The sequence below is a fragment of the Muntiacus reevesi genome, chromosome X, assembly GCF_963930625.1.
Source record: "Muntiacus reevesi chromosome X, mMunRee1.1, whole genome shotgun sequence".
Classification (NCBI taxonomy): domain Eukaryota; kingdom Metazoa; phylum Chordata; class Mammalia; order Artiodactyla; family Cervidae; genus Muntiacus; species Muntiacus reevesi.
Window position 1 is genome coordinate 59,573,007 of NC_089271.1, and position 20,347 is coordinate 59,593,353.

Sequence of the window (20,347 nt, forward strand, 5' to 3'; positions counted from 1 at the left end):
GCAGCAGGCTGGATGCTCCAAGCTTGGGAGCTGAAATTCGAGGAATTTCAATTGGTATTGCTGTCCAGTACCAGCCAACTGGTTAACGGTGCCGAGTTTGAATCAGCGACCCGCCTCCTGGCCCCTCCTCCTCAGCTAGGCTCTCTTCCTCCCTCCCTCCCTCCTTCCCTCCCTAGGGCCCTCTGAGAAAAGTGCAGGCGAGCTGAGCTCAGGCCACTGCTCTCCGCCTCTTCCTGAGATGAGCCGCTGATGGAGCGCGGGATCAGAGCTAGCTCTGGCTGAGCCCCTGGTCCTGGGTAGCCTGGTCCCCAGAGAGGGAGAGACCTGTGCCCAGCAGAGTTCTGCTGGGCCCTGCCAGTTCCTATCACCCCACCATGCCTCTGTTGGACGTGTTTTGGGCTTGCTTCAGGAAAGTGAAGGTAAGAGGTTTCCCAGACGCAGCCCACTCCACTGCTCTGGTTTGAAGGAGGCAGCTGGGGACTACTGAGTGCTGGCTGGAAGGCAAATAGGCTTCTGAGACTACCTTGGAGCTAGAAAGGCTTGGGTTCAAGTCTTACCTTTGACAACAGCTGTGATCGTCTACTGCTTTCCCACAGAAATAAGACAGCTGGCTGGCTCTTCTTCTAAAACTTGCCTCTGTTGCTTCCCTGGCCTTGCCACAAAGACAAGATTCTTAACCTCTCTGAGCCTCCATTTCCTCAGCTTTAAAATAAAGACAATAGTGACACCAACTTTATAGGGTGGTGAGATCAGTGTTATTGTTTACATATTAAATGTATGGAAATATAAGAAACAATGTGTGTAAAGTTCCTAGCATGATGCCTGGCATGTAGCATCCATACCATACAAGTAATGGTAACTATTATTATGATTATTGCTACTAATTGCCTTCAACATATATTAAATACCTACTCTGTGCTAGGCACCATAGGAATTACACAAAAAAGCAAATAGCTTTTGTCCTCAAAGAAGAGGTAAGAAAAGTGCTAAATCTTTATTAAGACATATGCCAGACGCTATGCTAGTTAGTTGGCCAATAAATAGTTGTTCAGTGCTTGCAATATCTTGGACATGCGGGATGCACAAGCACAGCAGGACCCATGAGGATGTAGAGGATATGATTTCTGCTTTAAAGAATCAGGGAACTGATATTTATTTCATATCTGGTATGTGTCAGACATAGGCACTTTCTGTTTGTCAACTGTGTTGGTGATTTTCACCATAAGCAAACCATTGTTTTCCAGCTTTTATAGATGGGGAATGGACACTATGAATGATCAAGAAATATTTACAAGATCATTCAGATATGATTGGCAGAGTTGGGATCTGAACTCCTAAGTCCATAGTCTTGTTGACACTATATGGCTTCCCATAGCTGCACCCAGTAGGGAGAACTTTCAACAACTAGCCTGACTACATAGAAGACAGGATGAAAGTCAAGCTGGCATCCTTGGAGGAGCTTGGAATGGATTCATAGGAGGTCACATCTGGGCCAAACTTGAAGTTTGAAGGAAGAGAAGTTTGCCAGTCCAAATGGGGGAAGGGCATTCCAGGCATGCCTGGCAGAGGGAACTTCATCAGCAAGAGTCTGGAGGCAGTGATGGGTTGGAGGAAGGGCTGGTTTCATCATGCGCCTTATTACAGGGTTTGAGGAGAGAGGAGCTGGAGATGGAGGACCAGAGTCTACCTCCCATAGAATTTGGAATTGATCTGTGGGTTCCTGGCCCTTACCTAGTGAGGTTCTCAAATGAGCTTTTCACTCATCTACAGTAAAACATGAGAAGGGTAGGGCTAATGCATTGCAGTTTTCAGAAAGCTAAATTAATTCAAGTCAAAGGACTATTCTTTATTTAGAGATTACTATTACTTCTTATGGGGGTGGGGTTCAAATGATTTCTTTTTATGAAATAGAAGTGTGAGATTTTTAAAATATCTGTCCCCAGGAAAATAAAGTTTCCAATCCTCTGACTGTTCCCTTCCTCATTTATTTAAATATTGCCTTCCTCATCCATTAAATTCCAAAATCTGGGGACTATTGTTTTAGGGGATGGAGGAGTTCATATCCATAAAGTATGGATATAGGTAAGTGGACAGTTTTAGGAAAATCACTCCAATGGCCTTGGGCAGAAATGGTGTGGAGGGGCCCAAGTAGCGTTGTGAAAGCCAGGAAGGTGGGTGCGATGGCAGTAAGGAGTGGGGAGGAGATGATGAGAGATGGATCCAATAAGAAGAACAGGGCAAGGGGGAAGTGAAAGTACCTATGAGGTTGGACACCAGACTGGTATGACTGTCCACTCGCTGGAGAACCATTTTGGGTGTTTGGCATGGATTTAAATCCCTTTGCACTCATTACCCTAATCTGTCAGACTCCAGGCAAATGCTCTCAACCCATGCCAGTCTCTTAGAGACTGCTGGGGTCAGGGACCTCTATCCCTGGTCCCAGACACTAGCACACATGCACACATTGACTCATGTGCATGTCCACAAAGATGGAGCCTATACATGTGTTTCTGCATACTCTCAGCCACACACACATATGCATAGACACACCATTCAAGTGTGTGCACGTACACATACACACATAGAGGCAAATACATGCACAGTCACACATGCACACACAGATAGTACATATCCACAAGCGTGTAGACTCACACACACACACACATGCACATACAGAGGTAGGCATGCATGCACACAAACAGATACTCTCCCATGCATGAGCTTGCAAGCACACTCATAATTATGGAGATATACAGAGGCATGCATACTGTGTAAAGACACACGTGTGCACACAGGGTTGTGGCAGACATGAATCAATACACAGATCTCAGAATAACAGGCGGCCTGCCAGACCTACGTACACCTTGAGTTTTGTGTCTCCTTTTCCAGCACTACTGCTTTGCAAACCCAGTCAAATAGGCAGGACTTCTGGGCTTGTAAACCCAGTCAGGGGTATGGGACACCCTGAGCCACCTTGCCTCTCTGAGCTGGGCCCCTTGTGAGCAATTGCTTAGCTGTGTGGGAGGGAGCTGTGGCAGATGCAGAAGCTGTCTACAGGGAGGGGCATGGCCATGCCTGAACCTGCTGTAGCTGAAAGGGCCATCTCAGATGTCTCATTCAACCTTCTTGTGGTCCTGATGGGGAAACTGAGCTCCTAGCATCCAGCACCACATGGAACTCTCCATCAGTTGAGGATGGTTGAAGAAGGAGGAAGCAAAGAAACTCAGTATCCCAGCCCCCACCCCATCACACACACACACACACACACACACACACACACACACACACACACATGAGCTGTGTGCTTTTAAGCAAGTCCTCTGTGAGCCTGTTTCCTTGTCTGCAAAATAACACTAATCAGGGCCTGACTCACAGAGATGCTATGAGGATTTGGGAAGGTTGTGTCTTTAAAGTGCCTGGTATGGAATAAGTGGTCAACACACATGACCCATTGGCAGTAGATTTCCAAACTATTCTCTGGAAGCATCAGAGCCAAGAACAAAGGTTATTCCATGTTTGGCAACTCCAGGGTTGAGGACTCAAGTCTCACTGGCTCCTTTGCCACAACTCCTCTTCAGCCCTCTCCTCTGGCCCTGTCTGACTCTAGGACCAGAAACAACCTGTTTGGGAGCTGAAGGGTGATACTTCAGAAGTTAGTGTTACTGGAAAGGTAGGAAGAGGTCAGGCCAGGGTCCAGGACTGCCTCGAGCTGGAGTTAGGAGTAGCCAAGGGGTAAGGTGTTTGGATGTGAGATGAACTCAGTGTAAATAGTTCCATACATGTCTGATGCATCTTCCCTGGAGGCCAGTGAAGGTTGAGAAGGTATCCATGACCTCTCAACACAGCACCGTATACATGAGAGTCCCCTCAGCCTCATACTCACACGCATACACACAGGACCATTTCTCTGATGTGTCCTTTTGCCCCATTCCAGCACCAAGCATGGTGTGATGCACATCATGAGTGCCCAGAACATGGATCCTCTCTTATGTTACTCTCTTTGCATCAGGTGAGCTTATTAGGTCCTGGATAGCACTGACCTGGGAGGTGGAGAATACAGCTAGAGTTCCATATCAGCCATGACCTCTAGGTGACTTTGAGAGGATCAGTACTCCCTGCTGGCCCTCAATTCTTTCCCCTTAGAACAGACATAGCTATCACACAATATCAAGGATTACAAGGTTCAATGAGGTCATCTGTTCCTCCCTGCCTTTTCCTCTCTTCAAACTACGAATGAAGAAACTGAGGCTCAAAAAGGGGAAGGGATATGCCCAAGGTCACACATGGAGTAAGGACAGAGCCAGGTCCACACATAGTCTGTAGTCTTCCTACTTGCTCTGTGGCAAAATCCAAACACAGCTTGTCTCTGGTAGAATATAACAGCAATTCTGGCAGGACTGCCACACATATGCACATAAACGCATGTGGTAATATCCTTATCTCACCTACCTGCTTCTATGGGAGGCAAAGCAAATCAGACTGAAAAATCCCTTGTAAACTGGGAAGCTTGTCAAGGTTGGCCATCCAGTTTCAGTCCAACAAACAATGCCGTGCGTTTCCCCAGTCACTGTACACTTACACAACCAGGCCTATGGGTGCAGATGTGCACGAGGGCTCTCCTGAGTTCACACAAGAACACACTCTCAAGCACCCCCTCCTGTGTGTGCAAATCCGCCTAGTTCTCAAGGCAAAGGAAAAGCTTAACTGGAGACCAGGGTACTTTCTGCAACAGCACAGCTGGAAAAATCGAGGGATAGGGGTGAAGACCTCAGAATTTGCCCCTTCTCCAGTTGCCTCATCTCAACACAGTTGGTGAAGTTTGCTCAAGAACCATCTGAGATTGGACAGAAATTTGTTCTGGGGAGTGGGAGAAGTGCCCATGGGCACTAAGGAGGTAAGATGGGGAATAGGAATCAAAGATTTGACTCTGACTCATGTTTTGGACACATCTTACTTTGCCTTCGGCTTCTTTGGTACCAAAAAAAGTATGAGTGGGAGTTACTGGGAGTGGAGAACATGCCTGATGATATGGCTGGTGGAGGAAGAAGAAAGTGGGAAAACGTGCAGATTGGCAATTCCAGTTCCCTACACTGTGCCTCCACCCCTGCCCCAGCCCAAAGCACTGCAGAAAGAAGTGATTAGCTATATTTATAGAGCACATGGTATATGGTAGACACTGTACCAAAGTCCTTCACAAATATTAACTCATTTCACTATCACAATCAACTCTACAAGGTGGGTGCTATTACACTCATCATTCTCATTTGACTGAAATACAGAACAGTTAGGAAATTTATCCAAGGTCACACAGCTATTAAGTGATAAACTTGGGATTTTAAATCCAGGTAATCAAGGTCCAAAATCTATGTTCTTTCCACTATGTTTATGTATTCTCTGCCTCAGTTTTTTTCCACCTATAAAATGAGGGAGTTAGATTGGTTTATCTCTGAAAGTCCTTCCAGCTTCAATACTCTCATTATACTTACTATCATTGACTGAAAAAAAAAAGCAAGATTCTTGCATCTTCCCATACATAGAAAAGTGCTACATTTATTAACTTGAGATATCTGGTTTTATTTAATTAATGGTAATCTTTTGATGTTCCAACTATCTGGTCTTTGAAAGCCCCATATATACTGGCTCTTTCTTTACATCTTTGGGACAGTCCTTCAGAGCTATCTGAGAGGTTGTCTTCTGGGCTTGAAGCCCTCAGAAAGGCTGTCAAATAAAATTCTCAAGTTTTTCTTGAGAATTTCTCAAGTAATTCTAAAGTTTTAGGTTGTGCATTTTTTTTCAAGTTGACAATATATACTTCTCTGAACTTTTAAGCTAAGTGAAAAAAAATCTGCTCCCCAAATGTCAGTGATTTCCACTCAAGTTCCCTGGGGAGTGGAGCTGAGCCCAGGCTCAGACAAATGAGCCTGCCCTGGAGGCCAGTCCTCCCAGCAACCCCTAGGACTGGAGAATAGCCTGAGAAGCTCTGGGAGCCAGGGCCTGGCCTGCATTTCCAAGTCACTAGTAACAATAACAGGGAGCAACAGCTCAGGCAGCCTGTGCTGGGATGTGGGGTCAGAGGTTTCACAGTGGAGTTAGGGAGTAGAACTCCTTGATCCCATCCCTTTGGCCCACCCCTGAGCAGCCACTGCCACTAGGGACCTTGGAGTTCAGTTAGACCAGCAGCTCCAAGGCTGCAACTGCCAAGGGGCAGAGGAAAGGAAGTTCTGCATTTGGGAAGTGGGGTTTGAGGCCCTGGAAATGGGTGTGAGTTAAAATTCTCTGGCCTTTTAAGCTAATCTGGCCTGGGTCCCCCTGGGAGCTTCAGAGAAGAATGCAGTATAATGATACAATGTAGTAGCTGCTGGAAATGGAACTGGGAGGCAAGATTCTGCCTTTTCTTCCACTTTCAGAGCCTCAGTTTCCTCATCTACAGTATGGGGATAATAGTCCCCAATTCAAAATTGATTGCAAGGGTGACACGTGAAAGGGCTTGCTGCACAGTAGGTACTTAGAAAATTTGACTTAAATTTGAAGATAGTTCATGGGTTGCTCTTGTGATCCTGGGCCCATGACTTGGGCCCTCAGTTTCCTTATCCATAGAATGGGGTGAAATTCTACCTGCCCAAAGAGAGCCTAGAATTGGTGACTTACTGTGGAGATAAAAAGACAGAAGGAGACACTGATATTACTACCCTCAGGCTCAGGAAATGAGTTGTTTAGGCCATTCCACTCGCTCTTCCTATCTCTACCCTTACTCCCACACTGGGTCAAACTAGTTCAGAATCTGGAAAAGAGGCCCCATTCTGCTGTGGTACCATTGCATCTCCCCTCTCCAGTCCCTTATTGCACTCACCCTGTCTAAGGCCCCTCTCCCAAAGGGACTCCCAAGCTCTGGGCAGGAAAGAGGGTCCCTGTTGGCTGGTGGGAAAATCAAATCTTTGGGATGTGACATTCCTGAGATTGTCCAGAGAACCCCTGGGAGTTGCAGCTGTTTGTGCTCTCTCTCTCTTTCCTCTCACTGTCTCTCCTCTCCAGCCCAGCTCTCTGCCTCTTGTGGAGGTGGGGAGGGCAGTAAGGCATGAGGCTGGAGAAGGCTGGGGGGATACGGGCCCAAAGGCAAGGAACCAGACCTGGAGTGGCCTTGCAGGCCAAGTGAGGAGTGGAGAATGGGGAACGAGCAAAAGACACTCCACCAGGACTGGCAGGAAGGAATTAAGGCAAAAAGAGCCCAAGGCAGCAGGATATCTGTCAGTGGATGAGTTAGAAAATGATATACAGATCAGCATCCCTGAGACTACAGGTTGGATCCCCTTTTAGGGGTTGGTGGCTTATTAGACCACGGTAGTTCTGGTGGGTTATTAGACCACGGTAGTTCTGGTGGGTTATTAGACCACGGTAGTTCTGGTGGGTAGGAAAGGAGAGTCAGAACTTCTGAGAGGCTCACACATTTCAAGCTAGTCTGGGATAGCTTGCACCCTCTGAGAAAGGAAAAAAGAACACTCTGGGATTCCTCAAAATGCTGTCCCAGATTGAGTTCTACAAAGGCCTTCTTGAAATCCTTTCTTACAGTGTCTTTTCCCAGCTGGAATTGTCCTTTACCCTCTTCCTTGTGATGAAAGGATTAGAATGATCAGGGACCCACCTATCATTATAGGCAACTAGTCTGAGGTCTAGCAAAAAACTGGTCAAAGGCACATGACCAGAATGCCTGCTATTACTCAGTCCCACTTTAAATCTCTCTCCCACTTTAAATGTCTCTTCTGTTCTCTCCAGAGAAGAAACTGGCATCCCTAAGGACCACACCACCGCACACCCAGCAGATTTCACACCCTACCTATGAACACATGTTCCCAGGCCACTGGGATGGGGTTTAAAAGTGACACCATTTAAAAAAAAAAGTGACACCATGACACCAGTGCTCCAACTGAAGACCTGGTGGCAGGTTCAATCCAGCCCTCATGTACACACCACCCTCCATGTACCCAATTACCTCCATGCTGGACTATGAACTCCTTTAAGGATCCAACCTGTGTCTTATCCACCCCTGTGTCCAGCCGAACACAGCCTCTATTTTAGGCCCAGCCTAAAGGAAGTTGGCTGAGTGCATAGAACACACATGTACTCTCATGCACATACAAGTAACCAAAGTCACTGAACCCTCTCCTGACAGAGAGACCCCAAGAGACAGAGGAATCAACTATGGAGGGATCAGGGAGTCTGCTTCCCACAGTGGCCACAGTCTTTCTTGGCAACACACAGTCTGGGCCTGAGGGTGGTAATAGCCCACTAAGGAGGGGGGCTCAGACTGTGAATAGGGCTCTGTGTGGTCCAGCTGAGAAGGCTGGGGGAGGCTGGAATGTCAAGAACGTGCTCTCATGACCAGCCCTAGGCTGGGCCCTGTGGCAGAGGGCTGGCCAGGGGTTGAGGCGGAGCAGGGAAGCCAGGCAAGGAAAAGACGAAAAGTCCCCACTGACTTGCCTTCAGATAGCAGGGCAAAGACTGGGCATAGAGCCTGCAGGCCCAGCAGAGACGATGCTGGAATGGTGAGCTCTGAATCCACCAATGATGCTAAGAACTCTTCAGGTCTGGACAAAGCCTGTCAGTAGCCTTTGTGGATGGCCTCCAAACTACCTCTCTCAGACCTCTTGACTTCTCACTCAGCAACCAGCTTCCTGTATCCATCCCCTTTTGGGCTCTGGCTCTCTCTTTTTATACTCTTCCAACAAAATTCTCTTTTTCTCTCAAAAACTCTGTATCTGTCTCTTTCTGTCTAGCTACTCTGTTTCCCACTAGATGGCAAGCACCTCAAACACAAGAACCATGTCTGCTTCTGTGTAAATTTGTATCTGCAGGTCCATTGCTGGGACTACTGTACAGTTCTGAGCAGATATTCCACATAGGCTTCAAATCTGAGAGGTCCAGAATGAGATTCATTACAAAGGAAAATTACCCTCCCACTTACTCCAATCAGGCCTTTCCCTCTGTTCCTGACCCCAGTTAATAGCACCTCCACCTGGTGCTACTAACTGGTTGCCCAGGCCAGAAACTTTGGACTCATCCTCAACTTCTCTTTACCTCCCACATCCTGTCACTTACTGTGGTCCCACTATGTAGACAATTCATATATTAGTCCCTTCTTTTCTGATCCCAAAGGCCACTGACCCAATCTTCTCCAGCCTCCCTGTCTCAAGTTGTACCTAACCTCTCCCACTCGGATTCCCAATTCCTCCCTCAACAGACAGAGTAGCATTCTGAAACATAAACCCTGATTAGGCACCTTCTAGAGTTCCCCACTGGGCTCTGGATAAAGTTCAAGTTATATCACACTGACCTACAAGTTTCTTCATGATTTGGCCCTGACCACTGCTCCACACTGCTCCCAGTTCTTACTCTCTGTCTGGCACTCTGCTCTCAAGCCAGATATACACTGTTCCTCAAATCTCATGCTTCCATACTTCCTTGACTTTATTTCTGTTCCTCCCGTCATGATTTTTTTTCCAGTATTTACATGGAATTGTGATGATTTGTACTAGTGGCCTACCTCTTGCCCCCACTTGACCATGAATTCCTCAAGGGGAAGGAATATATCTAATTTATCTGAAGCCCTGGGTACCTATCAAAGGGCCTGACCCTTAGAGGCTCATAGTGAGTAAATGAATGGATGAATAACTGAATGAGTCACTGGATGGTAACCAACTGGATGGGAACCAATTGTTACCAACAATCCTGAGTCTTCTTCCAGAGTGCCTATCTCTACAACTGCTGAGCTCCTGGCTCCTCTGTCCAGAATCTCCATGTAAAAGAATATGTTTTACAACCAAGAAACTAAAAGGTTTTCATCCCATAGCAAACTCTGTAATGTAAAATTTCATGCCCCATTTTCCCCTGTAAGCCTCTCAGTTACCAAAATAGTGCCAGGATCAGGGTCCAAAGCAGAGTGGGTTTCATGGTCAGGTTATCCTGGACCCCAGAGAGAAAAGAATAGGATAAATAAAACTGGGAGTCCCATCAGCCTAAACTGTAAACTTGGTTCTGCCATTTACTGCTGTGTGGCCTTGGATAAGTATTTTCTCTTCTCTGGCCCTCATTTTCCTCATATGTTATATAAGCATAAGAAAATCTACCTTGTTTATTACAGTCTACTTTGTGATAGCTTACTTATTTATAACCTGCAAATACCTGTGTAAATTTAAAGCCTAATTAGCTCCTGAATGATCCTTAATTCTCTTACACCTTTAGTGGGTTAGGGTAGGAGAGGAGGGAATTTAATATGAATAGAATATGATTTCAGAGTAACAGTGTGTCCTACCCCCCAGTTCATCTCCTAATTTTCCAGAACTGTCACATTTAGGATCTCACAGGGCCCTGCTTCCACTTTCCCTCCCACACCTTCAACCTTCTTTTATACTCCCCTTTATTTCACCACTGAAAATTATATTGACTTGCTTAATCATGGGTCCACTTTGGAGCTTTGTAGGAGAATTTCATTAGTCTCTCTCAATTGGGCTTTTCCCTCTCTTTATACCTATCTCATTCTAGAACTTTCCATCTCCCTGAGACTAATGTCTCTTGAGGATTTTGCCAGTGAACACTCAAGGGGAACACCTCTTACCCCTACTCTCTTTTGTGGCCAATTGTGGGTTGGAGATTCACCAGATTTTGCCTTTCAGTCTACAAAGGTAGATCTAACTGTTTTCATTTCAGGGTCTCTAGGGCTGATATTAATCTCCTGGGACTAGAAATCATTGTGGTCAAGTGTCTGCACCTGGTATAGCAATCTGTGCAGGGATAAGTGAGGTGAAAAGTACTATGGCAACTCATTTCCTTACAAGATTTTGGTTGACTTAGAGACTAGCTACTTGAAGGCAGGAGAATAGGCAAGAAATCTCTCCTACCTCTAAGAGGAACCCTTCTTTATTTCCTTAACTATTGTATTCACATCTTTATCACTATCATTTTAACCTAAGCCACCAACATTGCTTACCTGCACTACTGCAAAGGCCTTCTAAGAGAGACTCCCTGCTTCCTCTTTATCTCCACAATCCATTCTGCACACAGCAGCCAGAGTGATCTCTCTATGATGTAAATCAGATATTGCCAGTCTCTTCTTATATGCCCTCCAATAACTACCTAACATCATTTGAATCAAAGCCAAAATCCTCACCCTGGCCTTAAAAACCCTGCATAATTTGGCACTTGACTCTTTCAACCTCTGTTTGAAATGTTCTGTACACAGATTGTCACACTGTTGGCTCCTTCTTGTCATTCAAGCCTCTGCTCAAAGTTCAGCACCCCTGAGAGACACTCTCTGGTCACCTTTTCTAAAGCAATTCCTGCCTATTCCATCTATCCTATCACTCTCTACCTCATCCTGGTTTTAAGGTTTCTCCTTCTTGGATCTTACTGATAGCTATAATTTACTTATTGACTTATTTGCCTATTTATGATTTGTCCCTGCTCCATGAGGACAAGGACCTTATCTCTCTAAATCTATGCTATATCCTTAGCATCTATTATAGTGTAGTAGGGCATTGATGTTGTTGTTATTGTTCAGTTGCTAAGTTGTAGCTGACTCTTTGCAACCCCATGGACTGCAGCATGCCAGGCTTCCCTGTCCTTCTCTATCTCCCAGAGATCAAACTCATGTCCATTGAGTCAATGAGGCCATCCAACCATATCATCCTCTGTCGCCCCCTTCTCTTCCTGCCCTCAATCTTTCCCAGCATCAGGGTCTTTTCCAATGAGTCAGTTCTTCACATCAGATGGCCAAAGTATTAGAACTTCAACTTCATCATCAGTCCTTCCAGTGAATATTCAGGACTGATTTCCTTTAGGACTGACTGGTTTGATCTCCTTGCAGTCTAAGGGACTCTCAAGAGTCTTCTCCAGCACCACAATTTGAAATCATCAATTTTTTGGCACTCAGCCTTATTTATGGTCCAACTCTCACATCTGTATGACTACTGGAAAAACCTTAACTTGAACCATACCGACTTCTGTCAGCAAATTTATGTCTCTGCTTTTTAATATGCTATCTAGGTTTATCATAGCTTTCCTTCCAAGGCTGCAGTGAATTTCTGCAGTGATTTTGCAGCCCAAGAAAATAAAATCTGTCATTGCTTCCACTTTTTACCTTTCTATTTGCCATGAAATGATGGGACCGGATGCCATGATCTTAGTTTTTTGATGTTGAGTTTCAAGCCAGTATTTTCATCCTCCCATTTTACCATCATCAAGAGGCTCCTTAGTTCCTCTTCACTTATCTGCCATTAGAGTGGTATCATCTGCATATCTGAGGTTGTTGATATTTTTTGTGGTAATCTTGATTCTAGCTTATGATTCATTCAGCCCAGCATTTCTCATGATGTACTCTGCTTATAAGTTAAAAAAGCAAAGTGACAATATTCAGCCTTGTCATACTACTTTCCCAATTTTGAATCAGTCCATTGTTCCATGTCCAGTTCTAACTGTTGCTTCTTGACACGCATACAGGTTTCCTTGGAGTCAGGTAAGGTGGTCTAGTACTCCCATCTCTTTTAAGAATTTTCCGCAGTTTGTTGGGATCTATACAGTCAAAGGCTTTAGTGTGGGCAATGAAGCAGATGTTTTCCTGGAATTCCCTTGCATTCTCTGTGATCCAATGAATGTTGGCAATTTGATCTCTCATTCCTCTACTTTTTCTAAATGAAGCTTGTACATTTGAAAGTTTTTGGTTCACGTACTGCTGAAGCCTTGGTTGAAGAATTTTGAGCATAACCTTGCTAGCATGTAAAATGAGCACAATTATATGGTAGTTTGAACATTCTTTGGCATTGCCCTTCTTTGGAATTGGAATGAAAACTGACCTTTTCCAGTCTTGTGGCCACTGCTGAGTTTTCCAAATTTACTGACACATTGAGTGTAGCACTTAAATTGCATCATCTTTTAGGATTTGAATTAGCTCAGCTGGAATTCCATCATCTCCACTAGCTTTGTTCATAGTAATGCTTCCTAAGGCCCACTTGACTTCACACTCCAGGATGTCTGGTTCTAGGTGAGTGACCACACCAGCATGGTTTTCTGGGTCATTAAGACCTTTCCTGTATACTTCTATGTATTCCTGCCGTCTCTTCTTAATCTCTTCTGCCTCTGTTAGGTTCCTACCATTTCTGTCCTTTATTGTGCCCATCCTTGCATGAAATGTTCCTTTGCTATCTCCAGTTTTCTCGAAGAGATCTCACATCTTATGCATCCTATTGTTTTCCCCTATTTCTTTGCACTGTTCATTTAAGAAGGCCTTCTTATCTCTCCTTGCTATTCTCTGAGACTCTGCATTCAGTTGGCTATATCTTTCCCTTTCTCTTTTGCTTTCTGCTTCTCTTCTTTCCTAAGCTATTTGCAAGCACTCTTCAGACAATCATTTTTCCTTCTTACATTTTTTATTCTTTGGGATGGTTTTGGTCACTGCCTCCTATATGATGTTATGAAACTCAGTCCATAGTTATTCAGGCACTCTATCAGATCTAATCCCTTGAATCTATTTATCACTTCCACTGTATAATCTTAAAGGATTTGATTTAGGTCATACCTGAATAATCTAGTGGTTTTCCCTACTTTCTTCAATTTAAGCCTGAATTTTTCAATAAGTAGCTCATTATCTGAGCCACAGTCAGCTCCTGGTCTTGTTTTTGCTGACTGTATAGAGCTTCTCTATCTTTAGTTGCAAATAACATAATCAATCTGATTTCTGTATTGACCATCTGGTGATGTCCATATATAGAGTCGTATCTTGAGTTGTTGGAAAAGGGTGTTTGCTATGACTAGCGTGTTCTCTTAACAAAACTCTGTTAATCTTTGCCCTGCTTCCTTTTGTACTCCAAGGCCAAACTTGCCTTTTATCCTGGGTATCTCTTGACTTCCTACTTTGGCATCCCAATCCCCAATGATGCAAAGGACATCTTTTTTTGTGTGTGTTAGTTTTAGAAGGTGTGGTAGGTCTTCATAGAACCAGTCAACTTCAGCTTCTTCACCATCAGTGGTTGGGGCATAGACTTGGATTACTGTGATGTTGAATGGTTTGCCTTGGAAATTAACTGAGATCATTCTGTCATTTTTGAGATTGCACCCAAGTACTGCATTTTGGACTCTTTTGTTGGCTATAAGAGTTACTCCATTTCTTCTAAGAGAATCTTGCCCTCAGTAGTAAATACAATGGTCATCTGAATTAAAGCCATCCATTCCCATCAATTTTAGTTCACTGATTCCTACACTGTTGATGTTCACTCTTGTCATCTTCTGCTTGACCATGTTCAATTTACCTTGATTCATGGACTTAACATTCCAGGTTCCTATGCAATAATGTTCTTTACAACATCGGGCTTTACTTTTACCACCAGACATGTCCACAACTGTGTGTCATTTCTGCTTTGGCCCAGCTGCTTCATTCTTTTTGGAGCTATTAATAATTACTGTTCGCTCTTCCCCAGTAGCATATTGGATGACTTCTGACCTGGGAGACTCATCCTCCAGTATCATGTCTTTTTGCCTTTTCATACTATTCATGGGGTTCTTGTGGCAGGAATATTGCAGTGGGTAATCATTTCCTCCTCCAGTAGACCACATTTTGTCAGAACTTTTCACTATGACCCATCCATCTTGGGTGGCCCTGCATAGCATGGCTCACAGCTTCATTGAGTTACACAAGCCCCTTCACCATGACAAGGCTGTGATCTACAGAGAAGAGGGTGCTCTATAAATATTTTGAATGAATTAATTTATAATATTCTTTATCATTTAAAATATTTTTGTGTATTGCAATTTCTTACAAAATATGTGAACTTGGGATCATTACTATCCTAGGCTTATGGATACTGAAAGTGAGTTTTGAAAGGTTATGGGTAATGTCCAATGTTACATAATCAATAAATAGGGGAAGGGAGCCCTATTGGAACTTGAGCTTTCCAATTCCAAATAGTGCTTTTTCCGCCAACATACCTTACTTCTAACCTGGCTGATGCTATGCCAAGGATGGTATGTTCCAAGCAAATACTGACTGATTCTATGATAATTCTTATTGTCAGGCCTTAGAACAGTACTGTGACCTGCACAGACTGCCTCCAATCTCCTGACTTAGAGGTACTCTTATTCTATGAGAATGACATGAACCAGAGGAGTCAGTCATGGAGTGGGAGAAAGTAGTGTGGAGTGGGCAGTCAGGAGTCTGAGCTTCTAAGCTCCACTTTGCTCTTGACATGTACCTCATTTTCCTTTTCTGTGGGCCTCCATGTGCTTTTCTGTAAAATGGGTAGATTGAACTTGCTGACTTCAAGGATTCCTTCTGATTCTAATATTTTGTGGGGCTCTGCAGTGCCTTAATTTCTTCTCTCTTTCTTTTGCAGTGTTTCCCATTGCTGCAGGGGAGGAAGAATGCCGGTAAGTGTGTAACGTGGGGTTCACATGTAGTATGCAATAGCACTGAGCTTCTCAGAGATCCTCACAGATTAGCTGATCAGGTGTCTGGGCTGTGGAGCTGATGTCCTAGTGCCAAAGCTGGAGATGTCCTTTGTCTCCCTCCAGTGGGCATTTCCCAAGCTCCTTTCCCGAGGTCTACTTCTGAGGTCTTTTCAGGTGAATGAGCATGCAGAACTTCTGTGTTTCTCAGATGGATGGTTTTCTCCAGTCAGGGAACCAGGGGAAGGTCTCCCCATAGAGCTATCAGCAAGTGGCAGCCATCCATGTACTTCCCTTTTTCTCAGATGCTTTCTTTTCACCAGAAAGTATATCAGGCATGGGAGATACGTTGGGAAAGGGAACAGGTAAGAAGAGGTGAAGGAAAGAGACTTGGCATTTGGAGTTCAGTATCTGTGATATTTCCAATGCTTACTTTATTTGGAAATCTACCAAGAGAGTTAGTTAAGACTGAAGGGATATATATAGCTTTGAGGGAGAAAAAGCCCTCTCTTTCCTCTCCTGCAAATTGCTTAACTGTCTTCTGCCTCTGGTGTCCCACTTAGATGTGAATAAGTGGGTGGCATTCTGGAGCACCTACCTTCCATTGAATAGGACACAGTTGTTTAGAGATGACTGCTTTGGGGAGAAAGAGGAAGAAAGATATTGGCCAGGAATGAATGTGCTGCCAGAGCCTGGACTCCTGGCATCAACTGGGCTTCTCTGAGGTCATCTAGGTCATCCTCTTGGCTCCAACCTGACCTCAGTCATTTCCACTGGCCACAGTTTTTCATCAGGATGAACTCAGGACTTGAATGAGCATGGCTGCTAGATGGCAGTTAGGGTTGGGCTCAGGGAAACAGAAAGGCACCAATTAAGAACTGGGATGCTAAGAGCCTGTGCAGAGCACCTTGGTAAGATGTTGGAATAGCCAACTGGAGCTCTAGCTCCTGAGGACCTCCCCAGGCCACTGGTCTTACAAGGAGGCAGAAAAGGAATCTGGTGATCTCCTAAGGGCTTTTCCACCTTAGGACCCTGAGTTCTTTGCTGGTGGCTGCTCAAAAGGAAAAGTCAGCAGGGAGAGACGTTTATTTGCATTGCCCTGACAGCAGATGAGAGAGGACCCATTTTGGAGCAGGAACACTGCTTTGATCAGCATATAGCATACATCTGTTTCTCTCCACTGCCCTCCTCTCCCCAACCTCCCCCATTTCTTTCCAGGGCTGCTTGCCAAACACAGTTCCTACTTTGTAACAGAGATTTCTAGGGGCACAATATATGTGGGCTGCCCATAATGGGGAAAGGATAAACTTCTTTATTTCAGAGACACTGGCTGCAAAGGCTAAAAAGAAACCCTCAGGTCCTGAAATAATGACCCCTCCCAGAAAAAAGCACTGGCAGAAGTTGCCAGGTTGCCTCATTAGATTGTGCCAGGCTGAGTTGCCAGGGCTGCATCCTGGGAGGGTGGGCACCAGGTGGCTTGAGTGGTCTGTGGTTTCTAGAGGAAAGAGGAGTATCTTTTAGAGGGTAGGGCCAGGCAGAAGAGGTTGCCACCTACAGAACTGAGCTAGAACTGACTTTTGTGCTGCTTCTCTAGGTTAAAGTTTGAAAATGTCTATTTAAGGACAAATGTGAACACATTGCCTTAGGCTGATTGAAAGACAATCTGGAACAAATTAAGAGTTTATGTGGATATGGCAGTGGAAGCAGCAAGACACCAAAAATCAAAGGACCTGGACTGTAGTCCAAATTTCATAACCAATTCACTGTGTGGACCCAGGCATGGAACTTCCTCTCTCTGGACCAGTGTTCACGTCTATAAAATGGAGCTTATTTCATGGGGTTCTTGCATGGATTGTAAGAAATGGTGCGTTGAAAATATCAAAGTGCTGAGCAAATATGATTATTTTTGAGATATAGCTCAGGGAGGGAGAGAACTCGATTTATTATTGATTTTGGGGGATGAGGTTATGCTTTCACCTGTTTTAAAATTCGAGAGATATGAAAATACAAAATCTCCCCACCCCTGTCTCTTCACCATTCAGCAATCCTCTCTGATATGACCAATGTTACCAGCTTCTTGGGCCCTTGATGAATTTAGAAGGTCTAAAAGAAAGTGATCTGTACTAGCCAGGACTTCAGTGGAGGCTATAGAAACCTGCTTTGGGGTTAGATTGAAGGGAATGTGCAGAGAGGGTGATGAAGAAGGAAGTTCAGGGCAGGAAATGTGGAATAAGCATTTGGGAATCAAGAAGCCTGGGATCTAGTCTTGACTGCACAACTCATGGTTGAAGGATCTTAAGAACCTTCCCCTCTCTGACTCTCAATGTTCTATCTGTACACTGAGCCTGTTGTGTTCTCATATGCCATTCTTGCAAGTTTCCACCAGAGTAGAATGGAAATGGTGAAGGGGAGGACTGACCAGGGACCTCTTAGAGAAGAAAAAGCCAAGACATTGACTCAAAGCTGATGACTGAGTATGCTTTGCATATGTAATCTTCTTCCTATTAAGATTAGTCAATCAAAGGTTTCTCTGTCATGCTACTGCTTCTCTCCTTGTGGTTTCATGGATAGAGCAAATCTTTGGCACCATCTGCACAGGAGAACATTAGGAACATCTAACTGGCTTCAACATATATAATGCTGCCCAGAACCAGGAGGATGGCTTGAATCACCTTTGATGATCCTGCTATCATGGTCCAAGCATCCACTAACACAATGTTCCCCAAATTTCATTTATTGGTGAACTAGCTTCACAGTTTTTGCCATCATTTCATCCTATGCAGTATGTATTTACAATGGTTCTTTACTTCAGCCTGATTTTAAACTATAACCTCACTTCAGTGTAGGAGACCCTGGATCCCTGGGTCAGGAAGATCCCCTGGAAAAGGAAACAGCAACCCAGTCCGGTATTCTTGCCTGGAAAATCCTATGGACAGAGGAACCTGGTGGGTTACAGTCCACAAGGTCACGAAAGAGTTGGACATGACTTAGTGACTAAACCACCACCAAGCTGTAAATACCTATGAAATGAGGGATTGAGGCACTGGTTACAGCTTTCCTAATACATAATGAATTCACATATATCTATCATAATTCAAAACGTTGATGTATCACTCCAAATCACCCCATGCATATATACCAAGCATTGGAAACCACAGGTAGTAGTTACACAAACTGGCAGGTCAAACGGGCCTTTAGGCCTCTGTGGCTCACTCCAAGACTTGCTGAATACTCCCGGGCTCCCCACGGCACTCCATACTCCTTATTCCTGTTACTTAAGAATGAATTGCTTCTGAGATGGAAATAAGTTCTGGAGCCTAAAAGGAGCCCCTTTCCTCCAAACAAATTCTGACCTGAACCATTCTGAACTGCCTCAAAAGTACTGAAGTGAGAACACTTGACCAGAGTACCAGAAGTTCTAGGTTCCCATTTTGTCTCTGTCTTTGACCAGTTGTGTGACCATGGGTCTGTCCCTTCCCCTCTCTTGGCCCTAGTGTTTCCAATTATAAAGTGAAGTGCTGGGTCCAAATGACCTCTAAGGTATCTTGCTGCTCTGAATGAAATTCAATGACTTCTTGACTTATAGAACCTATACTTCTGTTTAACCCATTAGCTCCCCTTCCCAGCAGCCCACAGAGGTGAGAAGCCTGCTGACCTTCCCTCCACTGCCCTACACCAAATCCTCCCTGAGGCCCCTTTTTCCCAGTGCACAAGACTTCTTTTGTTGCCTGTAGCCATTCAGGACTTCTCTCCAAGCTCCTGTTGAACTGGCTGAGGTGACCTGGTGAGGGGGTGGGGGTAATAGTTGACCTGTAACAAGAGTCCTGTCTCCCCAACCCACCTGGCTTCAGCCTGGCTACAGGTTTGGCCTGCAGGTTTGGCCACACCAGACTTCATCCATCAGCTGCCCCAGATCCCTCCGTCCAGCTCTGGGAGAGCAGAGAGACTAGTTTAAAAGGGAGAAAATAGAAACAAAGGCATTTATTTAAGTTGCTATTAAACATCACTTCTAAGGCTCAAGAAGAGAGTATACCGAAACATTGAGCCTATGAAAATTATCATAATAATAATAATTAGCTTCCTCTCTTTTGAAAATGACCAAATCATTATTGTAACTAATTCTTGACAGATCTGGCCATTTAACCTTTGCCTTTTGATAAAGAACATTCGCAGGCCATAGCTTATCTAGCAATTGACAGATATTTTACCCAGCAACTTGGAGTAGTATAAAAATTGACTGAGTTAGCGTGTTCCTGGAATTGATTATCATTTGAGACAGGAAATCTTTCACCTGTAGTCTACAGTGAATTCAGCCAAGGTGAAAAACACTGGACTGTGGGTTGAAAATTCCAAGATCTAATCCCAAATCTGACATTAGCTCCTTCTGTGACCTTGAGTTAGTTGTCTCCCCTTCCTGAGCCACAATTTCCATGTATGAAAAATAAGAAAGTTGAACTAGAAGGTCTCAAGATCGTCTGTACTCTACTCTGTGTCATCCTCCACCCCTTGTCCCTGCCAGAGTCAGACTGAAAGGAGGGAGAGGCGGGGACAGGGTCAGAGGAAAGGGCAATTTCAAGATGTTCTTTGGGATAAGGAAAGGATTTCCAGACCCATAGAGGAGAGTCTAATAGCTTCTTTTGGGGTCAAAAGGGGATGAGAATTCCAGGTCCCCAGTGCTTGCTTTCAGGAATGCAAAATAAAAAGCCAGGCTTACAGATGGGTCAGGCAAATGTCCTGAGGTACAGCTTAGTTGACCATTTTTGTAGCCTGGGCCAATCAGGAAGATCAGAATAAGGGCTGTGTGGCACAGGACAGCTACCCACAGGCTGGGTGGAGGAATGGGAATTGCAAATGGAATGACAGATCTGGAAAGGACCTGAGAAGTATTATTGGAAACTTCCACCAGGAAGTCACATGAATC

At 44.6% G+C, this 20,347-nt stretch overlaps 1 protein-coding gene across 1 annotated transcript in view; it reads left to right on the forward strand.

The window, feature by feature from the left end:
* Positions 1-270: 270 nt before the first annotated feature.
* Positions 271-20,347, forward strand: part of STARD8 (StAR related lipid transfer domain containing 8) — a 77,804-nt gene continuing 57,727 nt past the window's right edge. The window contains exons 1-2 of the mRNA XM_065915574.1: positions 271-419; positions 15,375-15,408. Of these exons, the coding sequence (XP_065771646.1) occupies positions 375-419; positions 15,375-15,408 (79 nt within the window). The 5' untranslated portion in view covers positions 271-374. The remainder of the gene's footprint in view (positions 420-15,374; positions 15,409-20,347) is intronic.